This window comes from Podarcis muralis, chromosome 1 (genome assembly GCF_964188315.1).
Source record: "Podarcis muralis chromosome 1, rPodMur119.hap1.1, whole genome shotgun sequence".
NCBI classification, from domain to species: domain Eukaryota; kingdom Metazoa; phylum Chordata; class Lepidosauria; order Squamata; family Lacertidae; genus Podarcis; species Podarcis muralis.
Genome location: NC_135655.1, coordinates 131,935,962 through 131,963,884, shown reverse-complemented (window position 1 = coordinate 131,963,884; position 27,923 = coordinate 131,935,962). Strand labels below are relative to the sequence as shown.

Here is a 27,923-nt window from a genome sequence, read left to right as displayed (position 1 = left end):
GTAGACGGGGGGGGGGGGGGCAACTTGACTAAAATATTGGGGGGGGCAGGTAAGGCCTGACCCACATAATTGATGCACACACCTCAGTTGAATGACAATGCCCATCAACTTGGGGGGAGTGGCCCCCTCAAATGTTTTATCGGGGAGAGTCGAAGGGACCTCAGGCCCTAGGAGTTGATTCTTAGGATTGTATAAATGCTTGCTACATTTTCCTTCCTGTTCTTCATGCAACAAGCGGCTAGTGCAGAATGAGAATGCAATACATGAGACTGGTGACCATTGGATGTTCACTGTCTTTCACTGAGACATAGAACTGGGGAGTTGGAAGGGACCCCAAGGGTCATCTAGTCCCACCCCTGCAATGCAGGGATCACAGCTGAAACATCCATGACAGATGGACAGCCAACCTTTTTTTATTAAAAAAAACCCAACCCAATGAAGAAGGTTAGCTGCTTTCCAAGGTAGTTCGTTCCACTGTCAGACAGCTGTTATTGTCAGAAAGCTCTTCCTAATGTTTAGTCAGAATGCCTTTTCTTGCCTTTTTTCTATCTAATGTGCATTATCAAAAGTTTTATTGAAGACTTTTAGAACAAACTAGGTGGGTAAAAGTTTCGGCAAAACTTGGTCCCTAATCAACGATGGGTCTTGTGGAGTCTTATAGTGGCGACATCACAACTTGCACCATAACATTTGTTATTTCTGAAGATGCCACAAGACTCTTTGTCACTCAGTGGAATGACACGGCTGCAGAAAGTGGCTCCTAACATAACACTTTCAGCAGACAGCAAGAATGACTCATTCCTTGCAGGGAAGGGCGAGGGGGAGGAGGCCATGGGATGAATGGCTGGCTGTAGCCCAGGTAAGATCAGACGGCGAGGAGCTAGATAAAAGGCGCTCTGGTCTTGAATGGTACACAAAGCTAGGCTTAATCCAAAACACATGGAAGCTTTTTGTGTGCTTATTTAGGGTCTGGGATCAACTCCCTTACGTCAGTGCAAAGACCCATAACACCACGTTGTGATATGATAATATGACAAGGTACTCTCTTTGTTTTTAAAATAAATTAACATATAAATAGGTACAGTGGTACCTCAGGTTACATACGCTTCAGGTTACATACGCTTCAGGTTACAGACTTCGCTAACCCAGAAATAGTGCTTCAGGTTAAGAACTTTGCTTCAGGATGAGAACAGAAATTGTGCTCTGGTGGCACGGTGGCAGCGGGAGGCCCCATTAGCTAAAGGGGTGCTTCAGGTTAAGAACAGTTTCAGGTTAAAAACGGACCTCCGGAACGAATTAAGTACTTAACCCAAGGTACCACTGTAGTTCTGGTTAATCCCCTGGATTTCTACTGTTTGCAGTTTTTAACAAAAAGGAAAACCCAAACAGGAGGTGGTCTATAAATCAGTTGTGGGAAATGCCTTGAGGTTCACTGAGTTGCGCAGGGCTCCACCCTGTGAGAAACACCCCCTGCCAACTGCAACTCACCTGGATCATCAGGTTTTATGGCTCTGCATTCTTTACAGCGCAATTCTGAAGGTGACTGTCCAAGAAGGAAATCAGTGGACCTTAAACTCTGGGTCAGCTTGCTGATAAAAGCAGCAAGCGGCTGGGAAAGTACAAGAGCCCTTCCCTGACTGGAGAAGTCTTGCTTTCGTTGTGCCACTGCCGAGGCTGCCTATTCTCCCACCTCAGCACCCCCAGGTAAATGAGCAGAAATCTTGAAAAGGAGAGAACACGGCAGGAACGTCTGGAAAGGTAAGATCTTCAGAGAGAAGCACCAAGATGCTTAGTAGAAGAAACTCAGCAAAACGGTTACTCAGTGACCCACGAGAGGAACGGGACTTGCTAATATATAACTTGTGACATGCAGCTACCAGAAAGGTTTGTTTGCTTTGATATGGACAGCCTGGATGAGAGGTGGGCGAATGTTCAGCTAAAAGAGAAACTGGTTAGATTAGTCCTCACATAAAATGGGTCTTGTATCATTTAGAAAACTAGTAGGAATATACAAGGGATAATCAGGCTCCATACGGACTTGCACGGTGAATTTGCAAGAGGAACTATTTTGCTTCCAGTGTGGATAATTTCTGTCAGGCATTAGCTTTAGCCATTAAAGTCACCACAGTTCAAGAAGGACACTGACAAACTGGAACGTGTCCAGAGGAGGGCAACCAAAATGGTCAAAGGCCTGGAAACGATGCCTTATGAGGAACGGCTAAGGGAGCTGGGCATGTTTAGCCTGGAGAAGAGGAGGTTAAGGGGTGATATGATAGCCATGTTCAAATATATAAAAGGATGTCACATAGAGGAGGGAGAAAGGTTGCCTTCTGCTGCTCCAGAGAAGCGGACACGGAGCAATGGATCCAAACTACAAGAAAGAAGATTCCACCTAAACATTAGGAAGAACTTCCTGACAGTAAGAGCTGTTCGACAGTGGAATTTGCTGCCAAGGAGTGTGGTGGAGTCTCCTTCTTTGGAGGTCTTTAAGCAGAGGCTTGACAACCATATGTCAGGAGTGCTCTGATGGTGTTTCCTGCTTGGCAGGGGGTTGGACTCGATGGCCCTTGTGGTCTATTCCAACTCTATGATTCTATGACATTAGAAATAGCTATTCTACTACTACATGGGACAACATTTCCACAACCAAAGGTGCTCCAAACTACAAATCTCATCTAGGTGATTCGTATCTGGGGTAGCACTCCTAAGGACTGCTATTCCACTGAATTCAAAAACATTTCCTTCTGGGCAAATAAATAGCCATAGGATCAAACAGCTAAAGACTGATGGCTCTTCCTGGTAACCTGTTCATTGAGAATTCATCCTGATTTGTTTGCAGGGAGATTAGATGATGTTGGTTGTGTACTGAGCATTCATTTGCATTTGTTGTGGGGAGGTTAGAGGACATGGCATCAAGGAAGTGTCTTGCACTTCATTATGCATTTCCCTGTCACTTTCTTTATCACAAAACTTTTTTTTTGGGTGGGGGGGCAGAGTGGGTCTGTTGTGCAAGGATCCCACTGGACAGCCCTCTCAGCTACAGTTCAGGAAGTTCTCACTTAAATCTCTGACCTGAACTCAGTTAACCCAACTTCCTGTTTGCAATATGGGAGGCAATGCGACCACGGTTCTTTTTAAAGCTTGTAACAAGATACCATATTTTTCGCCCCATAGGACGCACCGCCCCATAGGATGCACCTAATTTTTGGGGGGGGGGGGAATAAAGGAAAAAAAATATTTTTCCCCCCCAGGCACGGGGCAGGCGTGGGGGAAGCCCGAGCTTCCCCCGACCCCAGCCCAGAACAGCCTGCTATCTGCAAGCCTAGGGAGCCGCACCGGTCTCCCCATGCTTGCAGAGAGCTGCACGAAGCCCGGGAGCACAGGCAGCTCTGCGCAACCCTCGGGAGCCCGGCACGAAGTCGCGCCGGTCTCCCCAGGGTTGCGCAGAGCTTCCTGAAGCCTGGAGAGCGAGAGGGGTTGGTGCGCACTGACCCCTCTCGCTCTCCAGGCTTCAGCAAAAGCCTGCATTCGCCCCATAGGACGCACACACATTCCCCCTTCATTTTTGGAGGGGAAAATGTGTGTCCTATGCGTCCTATAGGACGAAAAATACGGTATATGCTTCAAACATGTAATAAATGCTAAGCAGTATCATAACTAAATAGGACAATTTTATCACTTTGGGGATTGGACCAGGGTTAGCCTGGGATAAATAATGCCTCCCACTCCCTTGCCATTGTTGCACGTTGGCAAGTTGTGTGGCTTGTGCAGGATTGCAATCCTGGCAGTGCAACGGGTTCTGCTCCTCCCAGGCTTCCCCAGCCGCCTCCATGCAATGGGCCCAGAGCTACCTCTCCTTACTCCCTTGCTTTGCTCTCCTCCTCCAGTGCTGGGGTGTCACTGAGGTGTCCTAGACTGCGGCTGCTTCTTGGATCATGTTCTCCAGGCCTTCCCCTCCACCCTCCTTTCAGGCCAGCTCCTCTCTTCTCAGTTTGTAGCTGAGGGGGTTGCTGGAAGGGGAAGACCCAGCAGAAAAGTAGTCTTGGTGGTCCTTCCTCTTGGGAGCTGGATGAGCAGAAGCAGGAGAAAGAAGACTCACGCTGGCACATGGCTGGGCCTTGGCAAGGCTCTCCTTACCTTCTGACCTTCTGAGGATTTCCTCAGCCCCAAGACCTCTATTTTACTACCAGTCTCTTCACCTCAGACCTGCAGCAATAGCCTCAACTTTTTTGGCTCAACCTCTTGATTTTCCACTGCTGAGTTGTGTGGACTACGCAAAGATCCCAGGAATTATATTTGCAGAATGTTTCTAAGAAATGTGTGACTATGTGGGCAGGAAGAGAAGGAATGATTGCTTCATCTCGATGGAAAGAGAATGATGAGCTCACTATGATGTGCACATCCTAGCAGGATGGAAGTTGTTCATTCTCTGAGGGACCCCCTCCTTATATTGAAGGGCCCCCACAGTCACCTGGTAGTAACAACAGCACACCGGTCATATCAGGGAGCTGCTATTTTAATTTCCCACAGCACAGTGCCACTCTGAGCATTGAGGAAATTAAAATAGTGGCTTGGAGGCACCGTGGGGGGTGGGCCCATCTGGATCCCTGGGGTGTCAAATGCTGGTGCTGGACCTGCTACTCCTCAGACTCAAATTTCAGCAAGATTACATCCTATTAAGTATTGCTGTGTTAGAAACCTGGAGGCTAGCTTAAGCTCCAGGAGAAGTGACCCTCTGAAACATTTGGAATGGAGATTTCTGTTGAACAATTCTTTTTTTTTTTAAAAAAAGTACTTTGTATGATAAAATTGACCTTTTATTTCTTCTGCACTATCCTGTAAAGGCATGTGTCCAACTTCTGAAGTGGAGTGGAGGTGGCCAAGTTCAGGTGCATTAAAAAGGGACGCAGGTAGCGCTGTGGTCTAATCTACTGAGCCTCTTGGGCTTGCTGATCGGAAGGTCGGTGATTTGAATCCCTGCGACGGGGTGAGCTCCCGTTGCTCTGTCCCAGCTCCTGCCAACCAAGCAGTTCGAAAACACACCAGCACAAGTAGATAAATAGGTACTGCTGTGGCAGGAAGGTAAACGACTTCATGCTGGAGGTTCAATTACTTTCAAGTGTGGAATTAACATTATGTGGCCCTTGAAAAGGGACTATTTCTGCAGTCTGAAGCAGTGAGTGGGCATATGTGAGAAAAGTGATCCTTCAGGTGAACTAGTTGAAGCTGAAGAAAGAGACCAGAATATGGGAGCACCCTTATTGTCACCTTCACTCAGTCACATAAGAAGAAAAGGGGGCAGGGAACTGAACAGTGGCCAGGCACAAGTGAAAAGAATAACCTGTGCTGTTATCCACAGCGTTTGGGAATAAGTGTGATATCCCAGAAAAAAATCCCCTTCAGTAGCAGCTGCCACCACCCAGTGGCGTAGCGTGGGGGGTGCAGGGGGGGCCGGCCGCACCGGGCGCAACATCTGGGGTTAGGGCAAATCCACAGGTTAGGGGGCGCAAATCCACGGGTTAGGGGGCGCAAATCCACGGGTTAGGGGGCGCAAATTACTTGCCTTGCCCCGGGTGCTGACAACCCACGCTACGCCACTGCCACCACCTGCCTCTCCATTGTAGCCCCTGAGATTCAGCAGCTTTTCAGCGCCATGTCAGTTTTCTGCTTCTTCTATTTTTGCCCCGTGATCTGTGGGCATTCCCCCTCCCCAACCCATTCTCTAGTCCCTGGGTCCCCACTTAAGTCTCTCAGCTTCCTCAAGGGATGCTTCACTCTGTCCAGGTCAGAGGTATTTTCTTCCACAAGGACAACAAGGCAAGGCAAGGCAAGCGGATGAGCTAGTGGCACTGATCCTCTGGGCTCATCCGAGGTCACACACCTTTGGCAATGGAGGTACATGGACACTAGCACCCCCTCAACTTGATAACACTCACTTTAGCAGCTGTCACTCTCTAAGTGCTTTGAACAGGCAAGTAAATAGACACTCAGTGAAAGAGCCCCCAAACCAAGCCGGAACATAACCGGCGGTGGGGGGTGGGGGGATACTTTATTCAGCCAAGTAGGCATGAGAGGCAAGGAAGCTGTGCATGAACTCCAGGAAGAAAATCATATCGATCAAAAAGGAAGATAAAAGTGTATTTAAGGAAATCGTAGTTTACATGGCATTTTAAAAGTAGCACCATACTTTGGATCATTATGTTATTTGGCCAGGAGATACTTAATGTCATCGGTTGCATGAATAGGCCTTTTCGTTACTCCATCCTCATGGTGCCTCTCAGTGTTGGGATATTCCATTCCACCTTAAGAACAGACGTGTGGATTGTTGTGTGTCACATGTCTGTTTACACTCCAGCACAGCTTGCTGGGAACTTCCGTTTGTGTATAGCTTTTGCTTTAGCTGTCTTGCTTTGGACACGAAGGAGATTGGACATGTTCCCTTTCGTCCTGATGTGTGCTGAATAAACTGCTTGTAAATATGCTCACACGGCCTCTCCAGTCACTTCTGTTGCGTAGCATTTACTCTGCAGAGTAGTGTGCCGTAGCTTCTGAAGCTCGCAGATGCTGCACCAAGGACTGGAGATCGCCTGGCACACCGGCCGGTGGGCTGAAGCCAGCCGGGGGCCTGCCAGTTGCCCCCGTTTCCTTGGTTGCATGCCAACACTCAGAACAAAGAGGTGTGATGTGTGCCCACATGTGGAAAACTTAATTCTGGAATATAAAAAACTCCATGCATTTTGATAATGCATTCTTCAGAGGCAAAAAATACAGCTGAAAGGAACTACAGTGGTACCTCAGGTTACAGACGCTTCAGGTTACAGACTCTTCAGGTTACAGACTCCGCTAACCCAGAAATAGTTCCTCGGGTTAAGAACTTTGCTTCAGGATGAGAACAGAAATCGCACAGCGGTAGTGGGAGGCCCCATTAGCTAAAGCGGTACCTCAGGTTAAGAACAGTTTGAGGTTAAGAACAGACCTCCAGAATGAATTACTGTAACCCGGGGTACCACTGTACTTGGTGCAAAGGTTGAGAAATGTCATTATCCAACAGCAAAGTGTTCCATTACTGCAGCATAGTTGTGAGGCTTCATCTCCTCTTTCTCTCAGTTCCAGAGCCTCTATTGCTGACAAATCATTCCCTTTCCTTTCCCTTTTTTTCTCCAGGACATGGCTCAGAGAAGGGTGCAAAACAAGGAGGCCACTCCCTACCTCTTTGTCCCCTGCCTAAAAGATTCTTACATTTTCAAAGTGGTTCTTCTGGGAAGCACGGCTGTAGGAAAGTCAAGCCTAGCCTATCGTTATGTGAAGAAGGACTTCCGGGACTCCCTGCCTACCGTGGGCTGTAAGTGAATGGTGCTGAGTAGGACCCTAACGCTGGCTGAAGGGGCCCTGCCTTTTGCATCAACCGACATGCTACAAATTACTCAGAATAAGGCCAAGGATGCAAGTCATGAACATTTGGCTGAGGAACTGCTTTGGCACAGCTTCAGCTATTTTTATTATGAAATATTGTCTCCATGGCAACCATGCACAGAACACCCTAGAGGGATGGAGCACTATCTCTTTCCTTGCAACTGTAGTGACAGAGTGACACCCAGTGATAAAAGCAACACAGTGCACAACTTGAACATCATCATGTGATGGGGGGGGCATGGCTAATTGACATCTATCCACCCCACCCCACCCCCCAGCTGCTGAAGTGCAGCGGATGAGGAGGTGAAGAATGTGGCCAGAAGACACGGAAGAACCTCTTGGTGTGTCTGTGTATTTGTAGACGCTGTGGCGATCACACGGGGTCTCTGGACGTTTCACCGTCTCTTGATCCCTGTGCCACCACTTTATTTCTCACTGCCACCCCCCAGGCCCTACCTGGTACAATGCTGAGTCCAGTCTGGGTTAAATTGGAACATAAACTTCTGTTTATTTATTGCAGTTTAACAAGCGTGTGGTTTCATAAACAGTATTGGTCAATTACAATCATGGCCAGTAAGGCCATCTAGTTAACAAAAATCTAATCTCCATTGTGTCTGCAGCTTCTACTGGCAAGCAATTCATTTCTCTTTTGCTTTTAGGTTCCTTCTTCACGCAGGTTCTAAGTTTGGATAACACCACAATTAAGCTTGAGATCTGGGACACTGCAGGCCAAGAGAAGTACCATAGTGTCTGCCATCTCTATTACAGAGCGGCGAATGCTGCTGTTCTGGTTTATGATATAACGAGGAAGGTAAGGCAGGGATGCTCTGCGTAGGCCTTCCCTTCCCTTTTCCCATTTCACCATTTCTGAATGTGTAATTTGGCATAATTTCCAAATGGTGCTTTATTTTCCAAGGAGAAGTTGTCATATTTTTCTGTATTTGTATGAAAAGGTTGCTCTGGTGCATTTTTGTACCTTCAAGTCCTGGAAAACCTTTTAAAAAGTGGCTTAAACCAGGACATTTTGGGAGCATGTTGGAACAATCACAATATCAACAGAGTAAATCAAAATCTCCTAGAAAAGTCAACCAGGCTGATGTTGTCACACACAATAATGTATGAATCAGACACGAAAGTGTTACTGACAAAGAAAACGTCTTAAAATGTAGGATGTCAAACTTGCTGAATATGATGACATAGTGGAGAATTATGAATTTTTATGCAAAGTAAGGCTGCCCTTCAGTTCTGCTCCAAGCACCCTCTCTAAATGAGCAGCTTTCATTACCAAAAAATTGTCTCAAGTAGCCCTTTAACTTGTGGAGATGTATGGAAGAGGCTGCTAGCAGTATGGAGCTGTGCATAGAATCATCGCCTGGGGAGAGCATTCCACAAATGGGGAGCCACTGCAGAGAAGGCTCATTCCTGTGTTGCCATCTTCTGGACCTCTTATGGGGGAGGAACACGATGAAAGGCCCCAGATGATGATTGCAAAGTCCAGGTCAGTTTATATGGGGAGAGACTGCTCTTGAGGAATTGCAGCTGTGAGCCGTTTAAGGCTTTATAGGTCAAAACCAGCACTTTGAATTGTGCCCAGAAGCTAACTGGCAGTTGAGCCAAACCTTCTTGCCCCAGTGAGCAACCTGGCTGTTGAATTCTGCACTAGCTGGAGTTTCTGAACAGTCTTCAAGGGCAGCCCTCTGCATGACGCAGTAATCTAACCTTGAGGTTACCAGAGCATAGACAACAGTAGTTAGGCTATCCCTGTCCAGATAGGGGCGTAGCTGGGCCACCAGCCGAAGCTGATGGAAGGCACTCAGTGCCACCGAGGCCACCTGAGCCTCAAGCGACAACAAAGGATACAGGAGGACCCCCAAGCTACATAGCTGCTCCTTCAGAGGGAGTATAACCCCATCCTTCATTACTAAGCACACTTTTTAATGTGGTTTAGTTGCACATGACACATTTCGCACACTAATACAGAACCTAATTTCTCTTAAGAAATTATGGCTCCATTATTGCTTGTATAGTTATTTACATATAAGTTGTCTTTTCAGGAAAGTTTGGAGAAAGCAAAAGTGTGGCTGGCAGAACTGGAGAAGGAATTCCTTCCTGATGAAATAATTATAGCTTTGGTTGGCAATAAACTGGACCTTTCTGCTGAACGGGAGGTCACATTACAGGTAGACGTTATTCTTGTATTTAGGCCAATGACATCTACAAACGTAAGCCTTCTCACTCCCCCCGTCCCCCTCTCATACATATATGCACATTCCTCTGCCGAAACACTCAATCTCACATAGCTGTGTTGGAGTTTCTTATGTATGTAGCAGCCCATCACAGAATCATAGAATTGTAAAGCTGGAAGGGCCACGAGGGACATCTAGTCCAACTGCAATGCAGTTGCTGCAATGCAGGAATCATAGATGGTTGGTGGGATGCATTTGGCTCTCCAGGTCAAATCCGTGCCTTTTAATAATAAACACATAAACCACCACTCTCACTTAACTCAAGAAAGCAAAATAAATAAATAAATAAATAAATAAATAAATAAATAAATAAATAAATAAGAAAGAAACTCACCTTGGAGGGTGTGTTATAGGATTATATATGAATCTATATATCTGTATCTCTCTCTCTCTCTCTCTCTCTCTCTCTCTCTCTCTGTGTGTGTGTGTATGTGTGTATACACACAGTCTACTTTCTTGAAATCATAGATACGTTGTTTCTCCAGGAGGCAAAGGATTTTGCACAAACGAAGAACCTGCAGTACATGGAAACCTCTGCAAAATCTAATTACCAAGTGACAGAACTCTTCGTGTCTCTGGGTAAGTTAATTTACACAGTTAACATTTAACAAAGGGTGCTCTCTGTCTCTCAAAATTTTGCCTACGCTTCTGATTTATGCTCTTATGCTTCTCTCAAGATAGAATACCCAACGTAAAATCTATTTCATTTTCAAGTACTAATCTTGTTTCGGTGTTGGCATCCATATGTCTCAAGAGACAATAGAGTCCATCTTGGGGGGTGTTGTCAAAACTGCTGTGTTAGCAGCACTGAAGTAACCTCCTGGGGCACAAGTTTGGGCTGTGTGCCTAGAGGTCCTGGGGTACCCAGATGACAAGACCCCCGTCTTGGCCTCGCTGATGGGGTCCAAAGGAAAGCAGAGCAAGATGTTCGGGAGCAACTTGGCTGCAGGAGTTGCCAGAAGGAGGCGTACAAGGCACCATCCAACCATCTTAGTGACTCCAATCTGGATTTGTGTAGGGTTTACTCTTTAGCCTTTTCTTCTCCTGAAGATATCCCACAAGGCAGCAGAGGTCTAAGGTTGGAGTTTTCCTTCTCCTAGATGGGCTACCTTCCCAGGTTGACAGGTTCCATCTACCCCTCACTTCCTTCTACAGAATGTGCAGAAACTACCCTCTTGACCATTAGACCCACGCTTGGTCTCGTCCTCTCAATCCACTAGAGCCTGTCTTCACATGCAGGGGATAGACAAGTCCCTAACTCAATAAGGGTTTGAGACCTATTGGCTGCCCTCACCTGGTTTAGCTGTCCTCTTGGAGCCATTTCCTGGGGTGTGGTCACTGTTGCCTGCTGACAGCTTCTAGGAGCCACAGGTGAGAACTGAGTGCAGGGTGGCAACGTAATAAAATGTCAAACATAAAAAACTTCCTGATACAGGGCTGCCTTCTGAAAGTTGTGTAGTTGAGAATGGCGTTCAGCCTTGACTCTTCCATCCTTGGTTCCTGTTGCTGTTGCCCGCTGGATGAGGGAAAGACTAAAGGCCTTGAGCCCGTGCTCAGTTTGCTTGCATGCAAGACAGATTGCTTCTGAAGGTGATCTGAGAGCACAACTGTAGAAACTGTTCCACGTTCTCATGTTATCTTATGTCTGCTTCAGCCATCAAAGCAAATCACCTGCTTTCTCTTCAACATATACGAGTGGTAAGAAACAATTGTAGCAGGTGGAGCTGGAGGCTGTAAAATGACTCTTGCATAGATGAGAAAAGCCACTTTCTATGTCCACACCGTTTAACATCATTGCTCCAGAATAATAGCCGCGTTTGCAAAACAATCACCCAGTTCGTTTTAGGTGGTTGAGCAGCATGCTGATGCGCAGGGCTGAAACTGCAGTCACTCCCATCCTCTCAGGTCCTGCTGCTGCTGCCGCCGCCTTGTTGGGAAATGCAATACAGTAGTCTGGCCTCTCATGCCATCCCCCGGGTTTGTTTCTCTCCCAAAAGGCCACCTATGGAAGCCAAGTTTTGTTCTTAACTATGGTTCACTGTGTCTTGCAAACTAGGCCGATGATCTATTATTTGGCCATCAACTCCATGACCATTCTAGCTGCCTCTTCCAGCCTTTAAAGGGCAGGGGGCATCTGAAGGCCACTGTTTGACCTTCAAGGGTCACAGGCGTCACATTACTCTTTCTGAAACCCAGAAACAGGTTCAGGCTCACCAACCGGTGATGTGGTGGAGGAAACAGCTGCACATAGACAATTGTTATTCCATGTAAGCAGATAAGTAAAAACTTGCACTTTTAATTAAGGCTGTAAATCTTATATTTCACAGAAAAATAACCATTTCTCCCTTCCTCCTAAAGCTCATGAATTGTTAAAACAAGAACAACAGAGAGAGAAGACATTTCAATCAACACAATGGAAGAGATCACGTGTTGATCTGCGAGAAACAAATTTTCCCCAAACGAAATGCTGCCAAGCAATCTGAGATTAGTTGTTCCGTGTGGCTGGGGTTGCTGCTGCAGTAAAAAATGGAAGCCTCCTCCTCGAAGCCGGAGGGTTTGCTCTGCTTTATGTGCCTACCTCATTCCTTTTCACTGTGAGAACACATTAAAAAGTTTTAATAATAATAATAATAATAATAATAATAATAATAATAATAATAATACAGTGGTACCTTGGGTTAAGAACTTAATTTGTTCTGGAGGTCCGTTCTTAACCTGAAACTGTTCTTAACCTGAGGTACCACTTTAGCTAATTTCTGTTCTCATCCTGAAGCAAAGTTCTTAACCCAAGGTACTATTTCTGGGTTAGCGGAGTCTGCAACCTGAAGCGTCTGTAACTTGAGGTACCACTGTAATAAAATTTTATTTGTAACCTGCCCTCCCTGGCCGAGGCCGGGCTCAGAGCAGCTAACATCATAAAAGCAACACACACTTCCAAATTATTTGTAAAAGCTTTCAATAGTATAGTTTTTCTTTGGTATCCAAATGTAATAAAGAGAATAAACAGAAGAGTAAAAAATAGCATTGTGTCATTTCATAAGAATATGAGAAGATCCCTGCCAGATCAGACCAAAGTAGTGGTCTATCCTGTCTAGCCACCTGCTTCCCACGGTGGCACAAGTGAAGTAGCCCAAGGTCACATTCCTGGTCAGCCGCCGCCAGTTCTCATCCCTTGAGCATATATGTCAAATTAGGATGGTTTACACATCACTCTAAACTTTTTTACATCTCAAAGGGTTGCTGCTTGGATCTAAGCTACTGGAGAGTTGGTGTTGGCGTGGTCAGAGGGGCAACACCCCTGAGCTGGCAGGCATGAACAAGGCAAGGAAGAAAGAAAGAAAGAAAGAAAGAAAGAAAGAAAGAAAGAAAGAAAGAAAGAAAGAAAGAAAGGGAATTGAGCCATAAAACACACGGTGCTGCTGCTGGGCAGCTGGGTGATTCGGTGCCCTGGTATCGCTTTCAACTGAGAGGCCGTATTCCAGCAGGATGGGTGCACATGTCTGGAGTGTGAAATGACTTACGGGCGGGAGGCTTAAGATCTTGGCCTCAGATGTGAGCGGTTTGGCAGTGAGCATTTGCTTGAGTGGCGGTTTAGGCATTGGATAGGCATAGTCTTGGTTGGAGGAGAGGTTGTTGTCTCTGCCTGTCCCTACAGAAAATGGCATATCCTGTTAAAGGGATGCGTCTGTCCAGATGCCCTGGTGAGGACTAGGTCACAGCACTCCCCAGGTGCAACTCCTACCAGCAGATGGGCTAGAAGGGGTGGGATTCTACCCAGTGCCGATGCCAAACCTCTTACATCTGTAGTCAGTAAAGGTGTGGCCTGATTTTACCCAAATACAACAGGTCTCATTATTTATGGGGGATGCCTGGGCACGCAAGAGATAAGATAGTTATCTTCCAGTATCTAAAGGGCTGCCACATGGAAGATGGATCAAGCTTGTTTTCTCCTGCTCTGGACCTGAACCAGTGGCTTCGTTATAAGAAAGGAGATTCTGACTAAACATCAGGAAGAACATTATGACAGTAAGAGCTGTTCAGCAGTGGAACAGACTTTCATGAGAGGTGGTGGGCTCTCCTTCCTTGGAGGCTTTTAAGCAAAGGTTGGATGGCCACCTGTCACCCTTGGAGTCCCTTCAAATTCTACAATTCTATGGTTCGACAGTGGTACCTCTGGATGCGAACGGGATCCGTTCTGGAGCCCCGTTCTCATCCTGAGTAGAACGTAACATGCGTGACATCATTTTGAGCATCTGCGCATGCATGAGCGGTGAAACCCAGAAGTAATGTGCTCCGTTACTTCCGGGTTGCTGCAGAGCGCAACCTGAAAATGCTTAACCTGAAGCTACTTCAACCCGAGGTATGACTGTATTATTCTAATTTGCCAAGCTTGTGAATATTTCTCTTCAGCGTTGGTGAATAGTAAAACCATTGCCTTCGGCCACTTAATCCCAGATGAGGATGTCAGTCGGACTTGCATGACAGAGATGTGGCTTTGGGGCTGGGGTTATCTTCTCTCAGCCTTGTTGATAGGCTTTCTCAGTGCAGCATCAACTTGATGGGTGGGAAGAACGGTTGCTGCCATGATTGGTCAAGATTAAACCTCCACGATCGGGGTTCCTGTCTAACAGTCCACTAAACTTGAGTGTTTGCCTGTAGAGTTGGGTTCTTGAGTTAGGAGAGGATTCTGCTACGGTACCATCCACCCCAATGCCCGGCAGTCTACCTTTCTTATTTTAGAGGTAGTGTTGAAGAATACATGAAATTTGAAAATGGGGAGCCTTGCAGTGGTGGAGGAAGCCTCTTGGGCACCTGGGGTAGTGCGGCCATAGGGACGCGGCCATAGGGACGGGGCATGCAGTGCCCATAGGGAGGAATGGGACGGGGACGTGGCACCCTTAGGGATGGGGCACGCAATGCCCATAGGGATGTGATGTGCCACAGGGGCTGGGGCCTCAGCCACCCTACAGCTGGGGGGAGGCAGTGAGCGGACATTGTGGAGCCTGCGGGCACTCAAGACATGTGGCTCGGGCGCACTGCAGGTCCCGTAGTAAGTGTCATCCACTATTTTGTCACCCCCCTCAGTGGAGGCACCTGGGGCAAACCGCACCTACCGCACCCTTGTTACATCCCTGAAGCCTTGAACATCCATACACAGACCTCCTTTCTGTGAGCAAATTGGAGCTTTGTGGAAACTGTTTCTAATGATGTCCGGTTCAATGCTCAGTTTGGAATATATTAGATTTGGTGTCCTGTTAAGGTCAGGATGGTGTTGATATTGACTGGGGTGAGTGTGCGGGACTTAATTGGTCAAAGTCTGTATGTATTTAAAAGAAATTCATATTAATTCCTTATTTACAACTGACTCTCCTTCCCCATCCCTTACTCTGTTAAGTCTATTGTATTAAATTTTGGGCTATAAGAGCCTGGGAGCTGTTCTCTTACATTTTTTAAGTCCCAAGAATGTACACCTCTGGTACTATAAAAGCAAGTAAATGAAATAAAAACTTGTATCATCAACAAATGGGTGCTTTGGAGTGGAGTTTAAGGATAGTTGTTCTGCAACACATTAAAGTCATTCACAAAAGGGACAGCCTTTACTGGTGCAAGAAATCTGAAAATGAATTTGACAGTAAAAGGAATACAATGTGAGGGCGTAGAGAGATATAGTCTAAGGAAATTCTTCAGCCAAACCCTGCTCTTGAACACTACTCCTCTGGCACGAGACATAAAAGAGACAGGGCAAAAAGTCCAACGTTTTTTATTTGGCCTCTGGAGAGATTGCGATGTGTGTTTGTGTGTTCTTTCTTGTCGGGATCGGAGATCGTTCACTTCTGAGGCATCATTCATCTTGCAGCTGCTCATCGCTGTCTCCTATGGGGAAGCAGGCTTGCTGGGGCCGGTGGTCACTTTTCTGGGCTTTCTCTCCAGCTGCTCTCCTTCTGCCAAACCGTCCCACAGGTCGGATCCCTCGCCCCGTGTACCAGGAAGGGTCAATGTCTGGATCTGGAAGGCAAAGCCCAGGTGGTATTGAGAGCCTAGGAAAAAGAAAAGTCCTTCCCACTCCTGCACATACCTGGCATTGCTCTGCCATATTCTAAAGCACTGGCACACTTGTTTGTGGGGAGGCAATGCGAGCTTTCCAGCACTAGCAAAGCTTTTTTGTAAGACTACCCTTGTTGAGCTGATGGCATTTTTTCTACCTGTCTAATTTCACACCTGCCTAATACGCCTGTGGGTTGTGCACTAGGAGTGGCAGTGGCAGGAATAATGGAGTGAAAGAGAAGCACACAAGGAAGGACACCATGTAGCAAAGTGACTTTTGATGCATACGGAATGCTATTAGAAAAACCAACCAATAATTTCCACTTTCCCTGGCTGGGGGGACCCAGGAAGGGGGAATGTTTTTCTCCCCTGGCTTTGAAACTTCCAAAAATGTTCCACCTCTAGTTGGAGGGCCAAAGGTTCCCTCCACCTTCTGTAGGCGCTCCCTCCTCTTGTCTCCCAAAGTCCCTCAAGACTCATCACAAGTGCATGTTACAGATCAGCAAACCCTATCCTGAGCTGAACTCCTTTATGAAAGTTCACATTCCACTTCATCTGGTTTGATGATTGTGCTGCACACCCATCGCTTGGGTCTAGCTGCTCATCCAGTTATCAGTGGTTGCCACGTCCCTTAACTCACTGCAGGGGACACTGGCCATTTCCCAGTGCTGCAGTGATAAACAGCTTCCTCAGAAAGGGTCTCTTCAGCACAGCTGCTTTTAAAAGTTTTGTCTTCTACCCCATACAGTCCCCAAGAACTTACTTCTGACTTCCATGGATCGCTCAAGGATTCGGCATTCGGCGTCAGGCAGCAGCAGGCAGTCCATCAGCAAGCCCAAGAGGCAGATGATGAAGAGCCTCATGTCTGTTTCCTTTTCCCTCTTCAAAGGTTCTGTGACTCGTAAGGGGAACCTGGTGAAGCTCAGGCCCCAACTGCAGTCACAAGGGAAAGGTCTGTCAGTTTCAGGCAAGGGAAGTGCCCTTCAAAAGCGCACTTCAGGATGAGCGACAGCAGCAACACAAAACTCTACAACATGCACAACAGGTTTGCAACTTTCATTTCAAGAACTATTAGTGGGGGATGTGAAAAGAAAAGGGAAGGGAAGGGTATTCAGCTGTATTCAGGTTTTTGCCTGAACATGCAAAGGCTCAAAGTGAGCACATGCAAGTCCCGTCCTCAAGTCTTCATGAGCAGGTTGTCCTCAGTCCCTCACCATCCCTGAGCTTGAATTTGAGTAGCATTCCTCATGCAGTCTGGGTCTCTGATGATGCAGTGCACTCTGCTCAAGCAGAGTGTGTTTTTAAAAGAAGTTTCCTACTTTTTCCATGATTTGGTGCTTTTTATGCCTAAATCTTCTCTGTTTGAGAGAGAGACAGAGAGAGGGGTGGGGTGGGGGGAGGGAGAACGTGAATGAAAAGGAATATCCTTGTCTATCCATACATATCTGATTGAGACAATACCTGATTGAGACACCCAGGAAGAATATGGGCTCTCTCTCTCTTTTAAAAAAGGCATCACCCAGAAGTCTGCCACTTCTCCAGCAGAAGCTGAAATCGACTCTACACATCCCAGTCTATCACATATGTTTAAAGTGGGAAGCCCTAGGTTCAAATCCCTCTCAGGCAAAGCTTTATCTTGAGCCAGTCCCTGGCTCTGCCTGGAGCTCTTTGGAGAGTAAGTACGATAAAATGAAAATAAGTAAATGATTTACTTGGTCCTATAAGGATCAGAAGCTCTCAAGTTGTTAGGTGGGAAGCCTCAGCAGAAGAACAGAGTCACACACACACACAACACGGAGACAAATGCCTCCGCAAAGGACCTCAGATTTCCAGAACATCTGGAGGGTGGGGAAGTAATAGTTGAGGGGAGAAGACAACATCACACAGCACAAGCAAATCCCATCAAGCGTCACCTTCTGGTGCCGACAGGTAACTTTGAGGAAGATTCGGAAAGGTCTCCTGTGTGAACGAAGTCCTCATGTACACATGTAACATCATAGTTGTGACGCAGGCAAAGGAGAGGGGCAGCTGCAGTGCACACACACACATATTTGGATTGGGGGGCCCCTTGATTACTTTCAATACTTCCTATTTAGTATTTCAAAATGTGGACATTTTAACCTTCACTCTACATTAGCCTGTTAGCTAATAAAAGTTGTTTTTCACCTTTGGAAGAACAACTGCCATCATTCTCTAGCAGTCTTTTAGTAAAAGAACTTAAGGTAAATTTGTGTTTTGAAAAGGAACCAGAATTGCTTTAACTCTCAGGGTGTCTGCAATTTTTCTTGCTATGTCTCTACCTGAATCCTTTGTTGGTGAGAGAAAGAAAACAGACGTGCCCTGGCTCATAGCTAGAGCTGCAGTCCTACAGCATTGCATGAAAATGCAAGGGGAGAATTCTGTGCAGAGCTGGAGATGCTTCTGAAACTTCTACTGCAATGGCTCCAGCACCTCAATGAAACTCTTACAAGTTTAAAGTTTGCTTGCCTGTTCAGCTGTGCAGAAAGCTGAGGCAGAAAGTTCCAAGGCACTTCTGGCTGTGTGTGTGAAGCTCTTCTCCCACATATACACATGTATATGCATTTGTTTTGCGGGACTGTAGTCAGGATAACTGTAGCTAAATTTTCAAAAATGCCCAGCACTTATCATACAGATTAAACTGGTAAGACATTTCAGCTAACTTTTGATTGGAATTGTGAGCCACTGTGCAGATTTCAGTTGCAGGGAAGCACAGTGAGTCGGGTCTGTGAAAACTGATCTGTGTGCAGCCTTGACCCAGCAGAAAGCACAACGCTTTCTTACCATTTCTAAGCATCAGGGTCCTCTCCTGGGTCTGGAAACTTCTTTCCTATGTGCTGACCACACCTGCTGAACTAGGGGCATCTTTCCCCAAGTCCTGATGTGTTTTGGCACATTTCCTGTTCATCCTCAAATTATAGCCTGACCTTTAAAGGCTTCTCGCCAAAAGCAACCATGCTGTTGTATTTATTGGCTGCAAAATACATTGCAAACTGTTCATTCTGAAAACCAGCAAGCCTAAATGGAAATAAGGTTGAATCAAACCACAGCTTAGACATGGAACTCACACACTGGCTTTGAGTCAGTTGCTGCTTCCCAGCCTCATGTTCCCAACCTGGAATCTGGCATAATAATTGCCTCCCAGTGGATTGTCATTTATGTCAATCTCTTAGGGTATATACCTAAAATAATTGCAGTGACAATTTTATTCTTGAAAATCTTAAAAATCCTAAATTATTGAACAGCATCATCTACTATTTCTTTTGTTTTACTGGGAGCAGCACTAGTTTATCTCCAAAAGGGGATACCTGAGCTTTGGTTTCAGAAAATAAAAGTAAGCTGTTAGAAGATCTAGCTAGAAACCCCTTTGGTTTTTATTACCCTAGCAAACCATTATCACTTTAAAATGAAATTACAAGCCCACATACACACAACAAAGCAGCAAAGTTAGAAAATGCTCACAGTGGGCATGGGATGGAAAGCCATTTTACTCAGACCGCTCCCCAAATTTATTTGATGAGGCTACAGGTGCCACACAAAGCATGCCTTCTATTTAGTCTCGCTCATCCCGACTTTTTTCTGAAACAGGCAATGAAAAGCAGAACTGAAGAGGAATACTTACTTTTTTCCTGGAGTGACTGAGAGTGGCACTGCTCTGCTCTCTTTTCAGTGAGTGACGCGGTGAGAGCCGGTGGTCGCTCTATTCCTTTTTATGCTGTCCCTTTGTCTATGTATGGCTGCCTGTGACATCATCAGGACTGGAACAAGGCATCTCAGCATAATCCTCCCATCATCCCATAACAACTTATGTTATGGGCTGCAAAAGATGGGTCCTTCTTCATATTATATTGCACCTGAGAATTCAGCTTTTTGTATAGTACTCTAATATCCTAAAATGCATATTTGGTTATTAACAGGGCAATCCTATGCATGCCTACTCTGGTGTAAATCCCACCGAGTTCAAGCAGACTTTCTCCCAGGTGAGAATGTGTATGTGCACTGCACTACCTGACATTTTATATGACTGCAGACTAAAAACCAGCCATATAAAATGTAATGTAGTGCAGTACACATATACATTCTCACCTGGGAGAAAGTCTTTGACCAAACTGCAGGAGGCAGTGGAAGACAGGAGTGCCTGGTGTGCTCTGGTCCATGGGGTCATGAAGAGTCGGACACGACTAAACGACTGAACAACAACAACAAACAAAAACCAGTAAAGGTAAAGGTAAAGGTACCCCTGCCCGTACGGGTCAGTCTTGACAGACTCTAGGGTTGTGCGCCCATCTCACTCAAGAGGCCGGGGGCCAGCACTGTCCGGAGACACTTCCGGGTCACGTGGCCAGCGTGACATCGCTGCTCTGGTGAGCCAGCGCCACACACGGAAACGCCGTTTACCTTCCCGCTAGTAAGCGGTCCCTATTTATCTACTTGCACCCGGGAGTGCTTTTGAACTGCTAGGTTGGCAGGCGCTGGGACCGAACAACGGGAGCGCACCCCGCCGCGGGGATTCGAACCGCCGACCTTTCTAAACGACTGAACAACAACAACAACAAAAACCAGTACTCTAAGATTAAACTGCAAATGTTCAAAGCTCCCCCCCCCCGTTCCTCCCTTCTGTCCACATGGAGACCATTGCCAATGAATTGCCTTTGTGTACTATGTCATCTTCCATATATTGTGTGACCACTTAGTTCACATTGATTAACTAGAATAAGTTGGGCAAAATTGCATGAATGCATTTGTACACCTTGTTTGTTTTCATAGAATCATACAATTGTAGAGCTGGAAGGGACCACGAGGATCGTTCAGTTCAACCCCCTGCAATGCAGGAATCAAATCTGTAATTATTTTGTTCCAGTTTGTCTTGATGTTGATGATGGTGATGATGAAATTTCTACCTCAGCCTTCACCCCTAAGGAGCCAAGGATGGCAAAGAGCAAAGCAGCAAAAGTAATGAAATTAACCATAAAGCAAAACATTTTAACAGGGATTAAAAACACCCACATCTAAAATGGCTTGAAATTGTTTTGTACTCCACTGAGAAGCAGGCAATAGGAGTGTATTGGCAGATGGGCTATGGGAGGTATAGCCAGAGACACTGATTCTCAGGAACTCGGAACACATGACTGTGGCCTGCAGAACTCCCTAGATTGGACTGTGGGGATTCCTATCAAGAGGGCAGAGGAATTGTACAACGAAATCTATCGTTCTGTTTCTGGGCTCATCTCTGCATGGTGGGGTTCGCTTCCCATGTCACTGTAAATACAATGGAAACCATGAGCATGATCCATTACATTTCAGTGCATGCAATGAAAGAGATCAGAAGGGGGGGGGGGAGGCCATCTTTTCTCCATTCTTCTTCTGGGCTGATCTTCAGCCATGGGGCGCACAGCACAGCAAACCACACACTGCTTGCATCTTGCCTGTCTTTGCCTCTTATGTAAAGATGCAAGCAGCCATTCGTCTCTGGCCTGGTAGTTGCTTGTGCACCTACAGGGTGTGTGTGTGTATGTTCACTATGGAATTGTGGGTTTCCAGAGTTTTGGTGCCACACAATGGATTTATTCCTGGTTCTGCAAAAACTTACCGGAGTGGAAGCACAAATTTACCCCATCCCTGTTTAATTCTGGCCCAAAGGGAATAACATTCTGGGGAGTGGAGAATTCTTCACATCAGGCTGTGAGTTTTTGTGCTGTATGAGTGAAAAGTGTATTTATATTGCATCTTTTATTTTGATGGCTGACAGATGATGAGAACAACACATAGTTTAAATGGTTAAGGAACGCTAGTCTGTAATATAAACCTGCGGCTGCTACGATACCTAGGACAGGAGGGGAGCTGGGATGGCCTGCTCTCTGGCACCAGGATTGTCTCAGTGAAAACTGAGAGACCTGATGGTGTCTCCAAATCCAAGTTTCGCACAGGGAAGTCTGGGTGCTTGCTTCATAGCCATAAATTAGACTCCAGTGGCATTTTTGTTATAGTTGCATGATTGGGATTCATTTGGACAAACTCTCCACTATTTGCAAAGTTGTGTTTTGTGGTTTCAGGATACTTTAGATTTTGATTGCCAAGGCCTGTCATGTTTAGTTTTTAGTACTACATAAGACATGAAAGTTAGGTTTTTAGGATTTGTGGTGTTTGTGTTTTGTGTTAGCTGTGTTGCAGTGGGGGCCTCTTTGGGCACAGAGAATTGCAGGGATGTTTACCCTAACCATATGCTAATGTTTAGGTTGTTGTCTGGAGCAAACAGTACATCAAGCTATTCTCTCTCTAGTGGGTTGCAGCTGTAACTAGGAAACATAATATTCCCTGCCCAGAAGGCTTGCTTCTGGACTTCAAGCAAATAGGGAGTTTCCCACATGGGACTTTTAGATAAAAGGGTAATGTGTCAAGGATTGGACAGGCAATGTATGTATCAACATACCAGAATTAACTAACCAAGGCATTTCAAAATATACTATTTTATCCAAAAGCAACACCTGATTTTCCAAAGATTGGCTTGAAAGGCACTAAAGGTACTTTTATTTATCCCTAGCCAGAGCAGCTAGGAGCAAGACTGGGTTGACCTGGAAAGCAATGGTATTGGGGGTCAGCCAAAGCAGCCACAAGAGTTGTCTATAGGGGTGGAGGAGAAATTGGATTCAGTTTGCATTTAAAAGTGAACCTGCCTAGTTTGCACTTTGGGGGGTGTGTGTGTGTGAGGAAGTAAACCAAAAAACAGTTACCCTTCTCCCGATCTTGCAGTAGAATTCTCTAGCCAAGTTATGAGGGCAAAAATGTATATGGTGTGCACAAAAATCAGAGGCAGTTTTAGGGTAGTGTAACCGGCTTTGCCACACTGAGCGCCGCTTTGCAGAGGGAGCCCCTGCAATGCTGTAGAATGGATCCCAAGAGGCAGGGAAGCTGAATTCTAGCATTGCACACGGCACCGCTGTTGAATTCCAAGAGCCCAGAGTCCACCACTGTAAAAATGCATATATCAGTGGAGGCAAAATACAAAAATATGCTTGTATGAGGAAACTGCTTTACAAAATGTGTGCAACAGGGGAAATTGCATATGAAAAATACAAAGCAATGTGCTGGAGGATACATTTGTACAGAAATCCTGATGAATTTTTCCAAGGCCTTTTTTGAAAAAGAGAAAAAATCATGAATTTCTGTGGAAATGCGAAGAACTGAACTTAAGATTGCCAGCCCTAGCTGTCAATGACTCCAGGGGTGTCAACTTGAATAAAATATGGGGGGGCAGGTAAGCCCTTCCCCATATAATTGATCAGAAGATGCGGCACATGCACACCATCTTAATGGCAACGAGCCAGTGTGGTGTATGGTTAAGAGTGGTAGACTCGTAATCTGGTGAACCGGGTTTGCGTCTCCACTCCTCCACATGCAGCTGCTGGGTGACCTTGGGCTAGTCACACTTCTCTGAAGTCTCTCAGCCCCACTCACCTCACAGAGTGTTTGTTGTGGGAGAGGAAGGGAAAGGAGAATATTAGCCGCTTAGAGACTCTTTACGGGGAGTGAAAGGCGGGATATCAAGTCCAAACTCTTCAATGCCCAGTGCTTCTTTTTTTTTTAAAAAAAAAGAAGATAAAAAGGTGTCAGTAACCATGAAGTTGTTACAGTAAGTTTCACACTTTTAACATGGGGGGGGGGGAGTGCCGGTATTGTGTACCCTTGAGTACCCCCAGAAAAAAATATGCTGGCAATGCCTATCAACTGTGTGGGTGCCCAGCAACCTCTAATGGGCCTTTACTTTACAGATGCAGCCCACCCAGGACTCCTGAGGGCTTCTGAGGAACCTCTTCCTCCATTAAGACCCTGTCCATGCTTAGATTTTTTTCATTTCTTGGGAGGATTTTCTAGTGACATTCCAGCAAATAAAACTTGTGCAGAAACTTAGACAAGTCCTGAAATGACTGGATATGGTTCACTTCCAGGAGATAAGGCAGAATCTCCATTTTATCCCACTGCACCAATCTTCTCTGAGACATCCTTGGAATGTCAGATCATCCAAACACAAGCAAAGAATTGTAATGAAGCAACAACTCTTTTAAAGGCACAGCCCTTGCAGCCTTGGCTTTTCAGGAAGTTCCTAGCCTCTTCCACTATTAGGTTTACACCATCCCATTTTGAAATGCTGGGAATTACATAGCATTGTAGGCTGGCCTGAAAACCTATGACAAAATGCCTCTTTTGTTTTGTGCGCTGATAAACTATCAAGCCTTTCCATTCAAGAACATAAAGTATATTACCTTGCTTTAAAGACCTGTGTTTGACAACAAACCTTCTGTGGTTCAAAATCTCACAAATCAGATTTGGACAGTATTCGGTCTGCTACCTGAAATAATTTCCTCCCGTGTGGTAAGCAAGATGGAAATATAAAGGGATGGTGTGCTATATTTCTCACTGCCTGATTCCTTCATTTTCCACTTTGGCGTCAAAACTTTGTTTCCTTTATTAATAAATATTCTTTCTTTTTTTTACTAATAAGACATTATTAGCACTAGCTGGTTAAGGCATAAGTGTGAGCTGGTAGGAATGAAGTGCCCTGCCCTCCTCATCTCCCTCCAGAAATCAGGAAGGAAAAAAAAGATACTGCAGGAAACATTGCTTAATAGGAACACAATGCCAGTGTTTATTGAATGATTTAGCATATACATATGATAGATACATGGATAGAGGCCAACGGCTTAGATGAGCAGAATGGCTATGTTTTATCTTAGGCCAAAAGGAGACATGAGGCGATGCTCTTTACATCTTTTGTCCCGAGGGCTTCTCTTTAAATGGGTAAAGCAGTTGTGAGGAGCCTTCGGTTGGGGGTGGTCATTGCTGCCCCCGCCTTCCACTGGTCCTTTGCGCAACAGCTACGTTATCCGATAAAAATAGCCCTGGGAAAAAGAACCGTGGAACTAAAGGCAGCACGCACTTCTGCCTTTGATTGCATCATGAAACTAATGGACATCACTGGAGGGGATGTGGGACACTTAAAAGGCTGATGGCAAATGAGACAAATTTCAGGGTGCTGCTGCAATGGGGAAATGCTTCCTAGCATAAGAGGATTCCTGCCAGCGATGCAGTGAGCTGTCTTAGCAGGAGCCTTTGGCGCTTCCTGTGGTTTGTTCATAGGGCAAAGCTTTACAAGCAAAGGAGGCAGGTGCACACATTGTAAGGGTCCTTTGACTACCCCTCAGTGTGTGGTAAAAACTGCATCTCCATGTGTCTGAGTGCCAGTCACATAGGAGTGGTGCCATATAAATCCTGGACATTCAGGATGACACTGTATGGTTGGGTAAAAAACAAAAAAAGTTTGGATTTCAGTAAAAGGTAAAGGTAAAGGTACCCCTGCCCGTACGGGCCAGTCTTGACAGACTCTAGGGTTGTGCGCTCATCTCACTCTATAGGCCGGGGGCCAGCGCTGTCCGGAGACACTTCCGGGTCACGTGGCCAGTGTGACAAAGCTGCTCTGGCGAGCCAGAGCCGCACACGGAACGCCGTTTACCTTCCCGCTAGTAAGCGGTCCCTATTTATCTACTTGCACCCGAGGGTGCTTTCGAACTGCTAGGTTGGCAGGCGCTGGGACCGAACAACGGGAGCGCACCCCGCCGCGGGGATTCGAACCGCCGACCTTTTGATTGGCAAGCCCTAGGCGCTGAGGCTTTTACCCACAGCGCCACCCGCGTCACATAGGAGTGGTGCCATATAAATCCTGGACATTCAGGATGACACTGTATGGTTGGGTAAAAAACAAAAAAAGTTTGGATTTCAGTAAAAGAAAAGAAATAAAAATGGAAATGAATCGAATGTGGAATTTGATGCACTTTAACAGAAACTCCAGATGGACTATGTGAGGGCGAAATGAAATTGTGCCATTTGGCTCAAGTTACCAATTTCTTTGGGGATAAATTTGCAAGTTTGTCATAACACTTGATTTATCCTGAGGAGGATTCAAAGGATACCTGAAGAAGACAGTACAATTCTATACAACTCAGAGGTAAGCTGAAATCAGGCTTGAAAGCTAACTATCCTATCACTTATTTATCATGACAACTTGCAGAGGGAAGAAGTCAGGGCTGAAACTGTGAGCATATCTGCCTATCGTAATGTTTGACCTTCAACAGCAATTCAGATGTGCTTCCTTGAGCCTCTACTTAATGTGCTTATCAGAAATAGGAGAAATTTTTTTTGCATTCCTCTGCTAGAGCATATGGAATAGGGGATTCTTTTCATATTTCATTTAAGCTCTGTTACTCATAAGCATGTCAAGCTCTGCAAAGACACATGCTACTATAACATGGAAGAAATGGCATGATCATACAAGCATCTCTGCCTCTACTCTGCCCAGTATTGTCTACGAGGTGCCAGGGATCAGACCTTGAAAAGTCCTGACCTTCCACTCAGCCATGGTTCCTCCACTGTTTCTGCCATTTTACTTCCTGCCATTTTAGTTTCTCATCTCTCTTTCCCCCACCCCATTAACTTTTTTTAATGCACAGACCATTTCTGCAACTCTGAAGAGGCAGATGCCTTGCATGGAGAAATTTGAGCAGAAAGCCTCTCTGATTAATGCCTGTGCAACCATGGCCTGAACTCCTGGCTAAGCACCAGAGCCCTAATATATTCCAGAACGAGGCAGAGCCACAAGACGTTGGCATGCCAAAACCAACAAAGAGTTCTGTGAACCTTGAAGGCTGACCAAAACCTATGTATTTGTGGTGTAAGTCACTGGGGAGGAAGGGGGTCAGAGGACTGTGCTGCTCCGGCCCTCTTTGGTGGACTTTCCATGAGCATCTGGTTGGCCACTGTGGGAAATGGTCTGGTCTAGCAAGGCTCTCCTTGTGCCCTGCGTTGCCATGGGGCTCCAAAATGGGCTCTAGTTCATTTATGATGCCACAGTAAATTTGTTAGTCTTCAAGGAACCACAGGACACTTGGGGAAGAATCCCACGTTGCACTAAGGCGATCAAACGTTCCATCAGAGCAAGCGCTTTGGCTTGCCAGACAGAATGTTTCCCCTGTCCTCCTCTGCGTGCTGTTCTGGGGGTTCTCTAGCATCTGATACTGAAAGGCAGCTAAGGTTGCAAGCCCAGCATTCTGCCTTCTGGTTCCATATTCCAGACCCTTGGAAAAACCCTCCTGATTACTGCAGGGCACTGTGAAATCCTGAGCACTGAAACCTGCACGAAATGACTTTAATTCACCAGCCCAAATGATCAGAATACGGACACATACTTTAGCAGTGCATGAAGAAAAAACATTTTAGCTGCGAGTCCTATTCAATAGATGTGGGCAGGTAATTAAGTCAATCCTAGAACAGAAATCCCTTTTACTACTAAGTTGGGCTCTGCGTGCTGTTGCAATGAATGTAGGAACCAAATTTCAATGGGATGTTGCCCAGAGAATTCTTTTCCAACCTGCTTCTTTCCTGTTTCCTGACTCGGGCAAAGGGAGGGAGCAGTGCAGGCTTTTGCCCCCTGAAGGAAAACGTGTAGATCTAGCACTGCAGGTGAACAGATGGAAAGAAGAAAAGAAAGAAAATAGAATGAAGGGATGAAATCTTGAGTTGAGGTCTTAGAAGACTTCATTCTGTTCAAGAGCGATGGGTCATCACAGGCTTCTGTAAAGGATCAAAACATTGATGAGAACCCTTCTGGTATCAATGAGGATGGGCCAAAATTGCTCACCCACATTCCCCATCTCACTGTTTGCAGGGTGTGAAGGTGGTCATTTCAGAGATACTCAGTGAGCAGGGACAAAACAGGGTGGTAAACTGTTCTGGTTAGCTGTGCAGGCCCTGTCGTCCCTTCAGCTCACATGAGTCCAGAGGGACAGTGGGGCTTGCACAGCTGACATGAGGGGAAACTTCCTCCCTGTGCAACTGCTGAGCTGATACAGGCGATTCCCCATTTTATGCAATTTCACTGATGTGCACAGGGGTTTGAATGTAACCCCACCTAAATGGAGAGTCACCTGTATGCACCCTTTTCACAGAACAGGGTTCTACCACTAATAAAGTTATAGCAAAAAAGATATCCACAATTCTATCTTTCTTGTCTTGGAAGCACCCCAAGGCAATGTAAGGAACCATACTAAGACAGTTAAAGGGTTAAAGCAGAACCCAGCAATGCACTCATGTCAAGGACAAAACGTTTGGGCAATTATATGGCTGTCACCAAAAGCCATGGTACTTTCATTT

At 45.9% G+C, this 27,923-nt stretch overlaps 3 protein-coding genes across 10 annotated transcripts in view; 1 reads left to right on the top strand and 2 right to left on the bottom strand.

The window, feature by feature from the left end:
• Nucleotides 1-1,519: 1,519 nt before the first annotated feature.
• RAB17 (RAB17, member RAS oncogene family) lies at nucleotides 1,520-12,668 on the top strand. Of its 2 annotated transcripts, none has more exons than XM_028703450.2 (6): nucleotides 1,520-1,704; nucleotides 7,165-7,342; nucleotides 8,073-8,224; nucleotides 9,468-9,593; nucleotides 10,145-10,238; nucleotides 12,018-12,668. In XM_028703450.2, the coding sequence occupies exons 2-6, from the start codon at nucleotides 7,168-7,170 to the stop codon at nucleotides 12,140-12,142; spliced, it is 672 nt and encodes a 223-aa protein (XP_028559283.2). In that variant the 5' UTR covers nucleotides 1,520-1,704; nucleotides 7,165-7,167; the 3' UTR covers nucleotides 12,143-12,668. The 2 variants fall into 2 exon arrangements, with proteins under 2 accessions (XP_028559283.2, XP_028559275.2); XM_028703442.2 differs by having other exon boundaries at nucleotides 1,521-1,758.
• Nucleotides 12,669-15,397: 2,729 nt separating this feature from the next.
• PRLH (prolactin releasing hormone) lies at nucleotides 15,398-19,930 on the bottom strand. Of its 2 annotated transcripts, XM_028703471.2 has the most exons (3): nucleotides 19,345-19,930; nucleotides 16,468-16,637; nucleotides 15,399-15,665 (listed from the first exon to the last, which is right to left on the bottom strand). In XM_028703471.2, exons 2-3 carry the CDS (start codon nucleotides 16,565-16,567, stop codon nucleotides 15,502-15,504), a joined length of 264 nt encoding a protein of 87 aa, XP_028559304.2. In that variant the 5' UTR covers nucleotides 16,568-16,637; nucleotides 19,345-19,930; the 3' UTR covers nucleotides 15,399-15,501. The 2 variants fall into 2 exon arrangements, with proteins under 2 accessions (XP_028559312.2, XP_028559304.2); XM_028703479.2 differs by having other exon boundaries at nucleotides 15,398-15,665; nucleotides 16,468-19,930.
• Nucleotides 19,931-24,342: 4,412 nt separating this feature from the next.
• Nucleotides 24,343-27,923, bottom strand: part of MLPH (melanophilin) — a 79,074-nt gene continuing 75,493 nt past the window's right edge. For all 6 annotated transcript variants that reach the window (XM_077918713.1, XM_077918715.1, XM_077918723.1 and 3 more), the window contains one exon: nucleotides 24,343-27,344. In XM_077918713.1, the coding sequence (XP_077774839.1) occupies nucleotides 27,318-27,344 (27 nt within the window). In that variant the 3' untranslated portion in view covers nucleotides 24,343-27,317. The remainder of the gene's footprint in view (nucleotides 27,345-27,923) is intronic.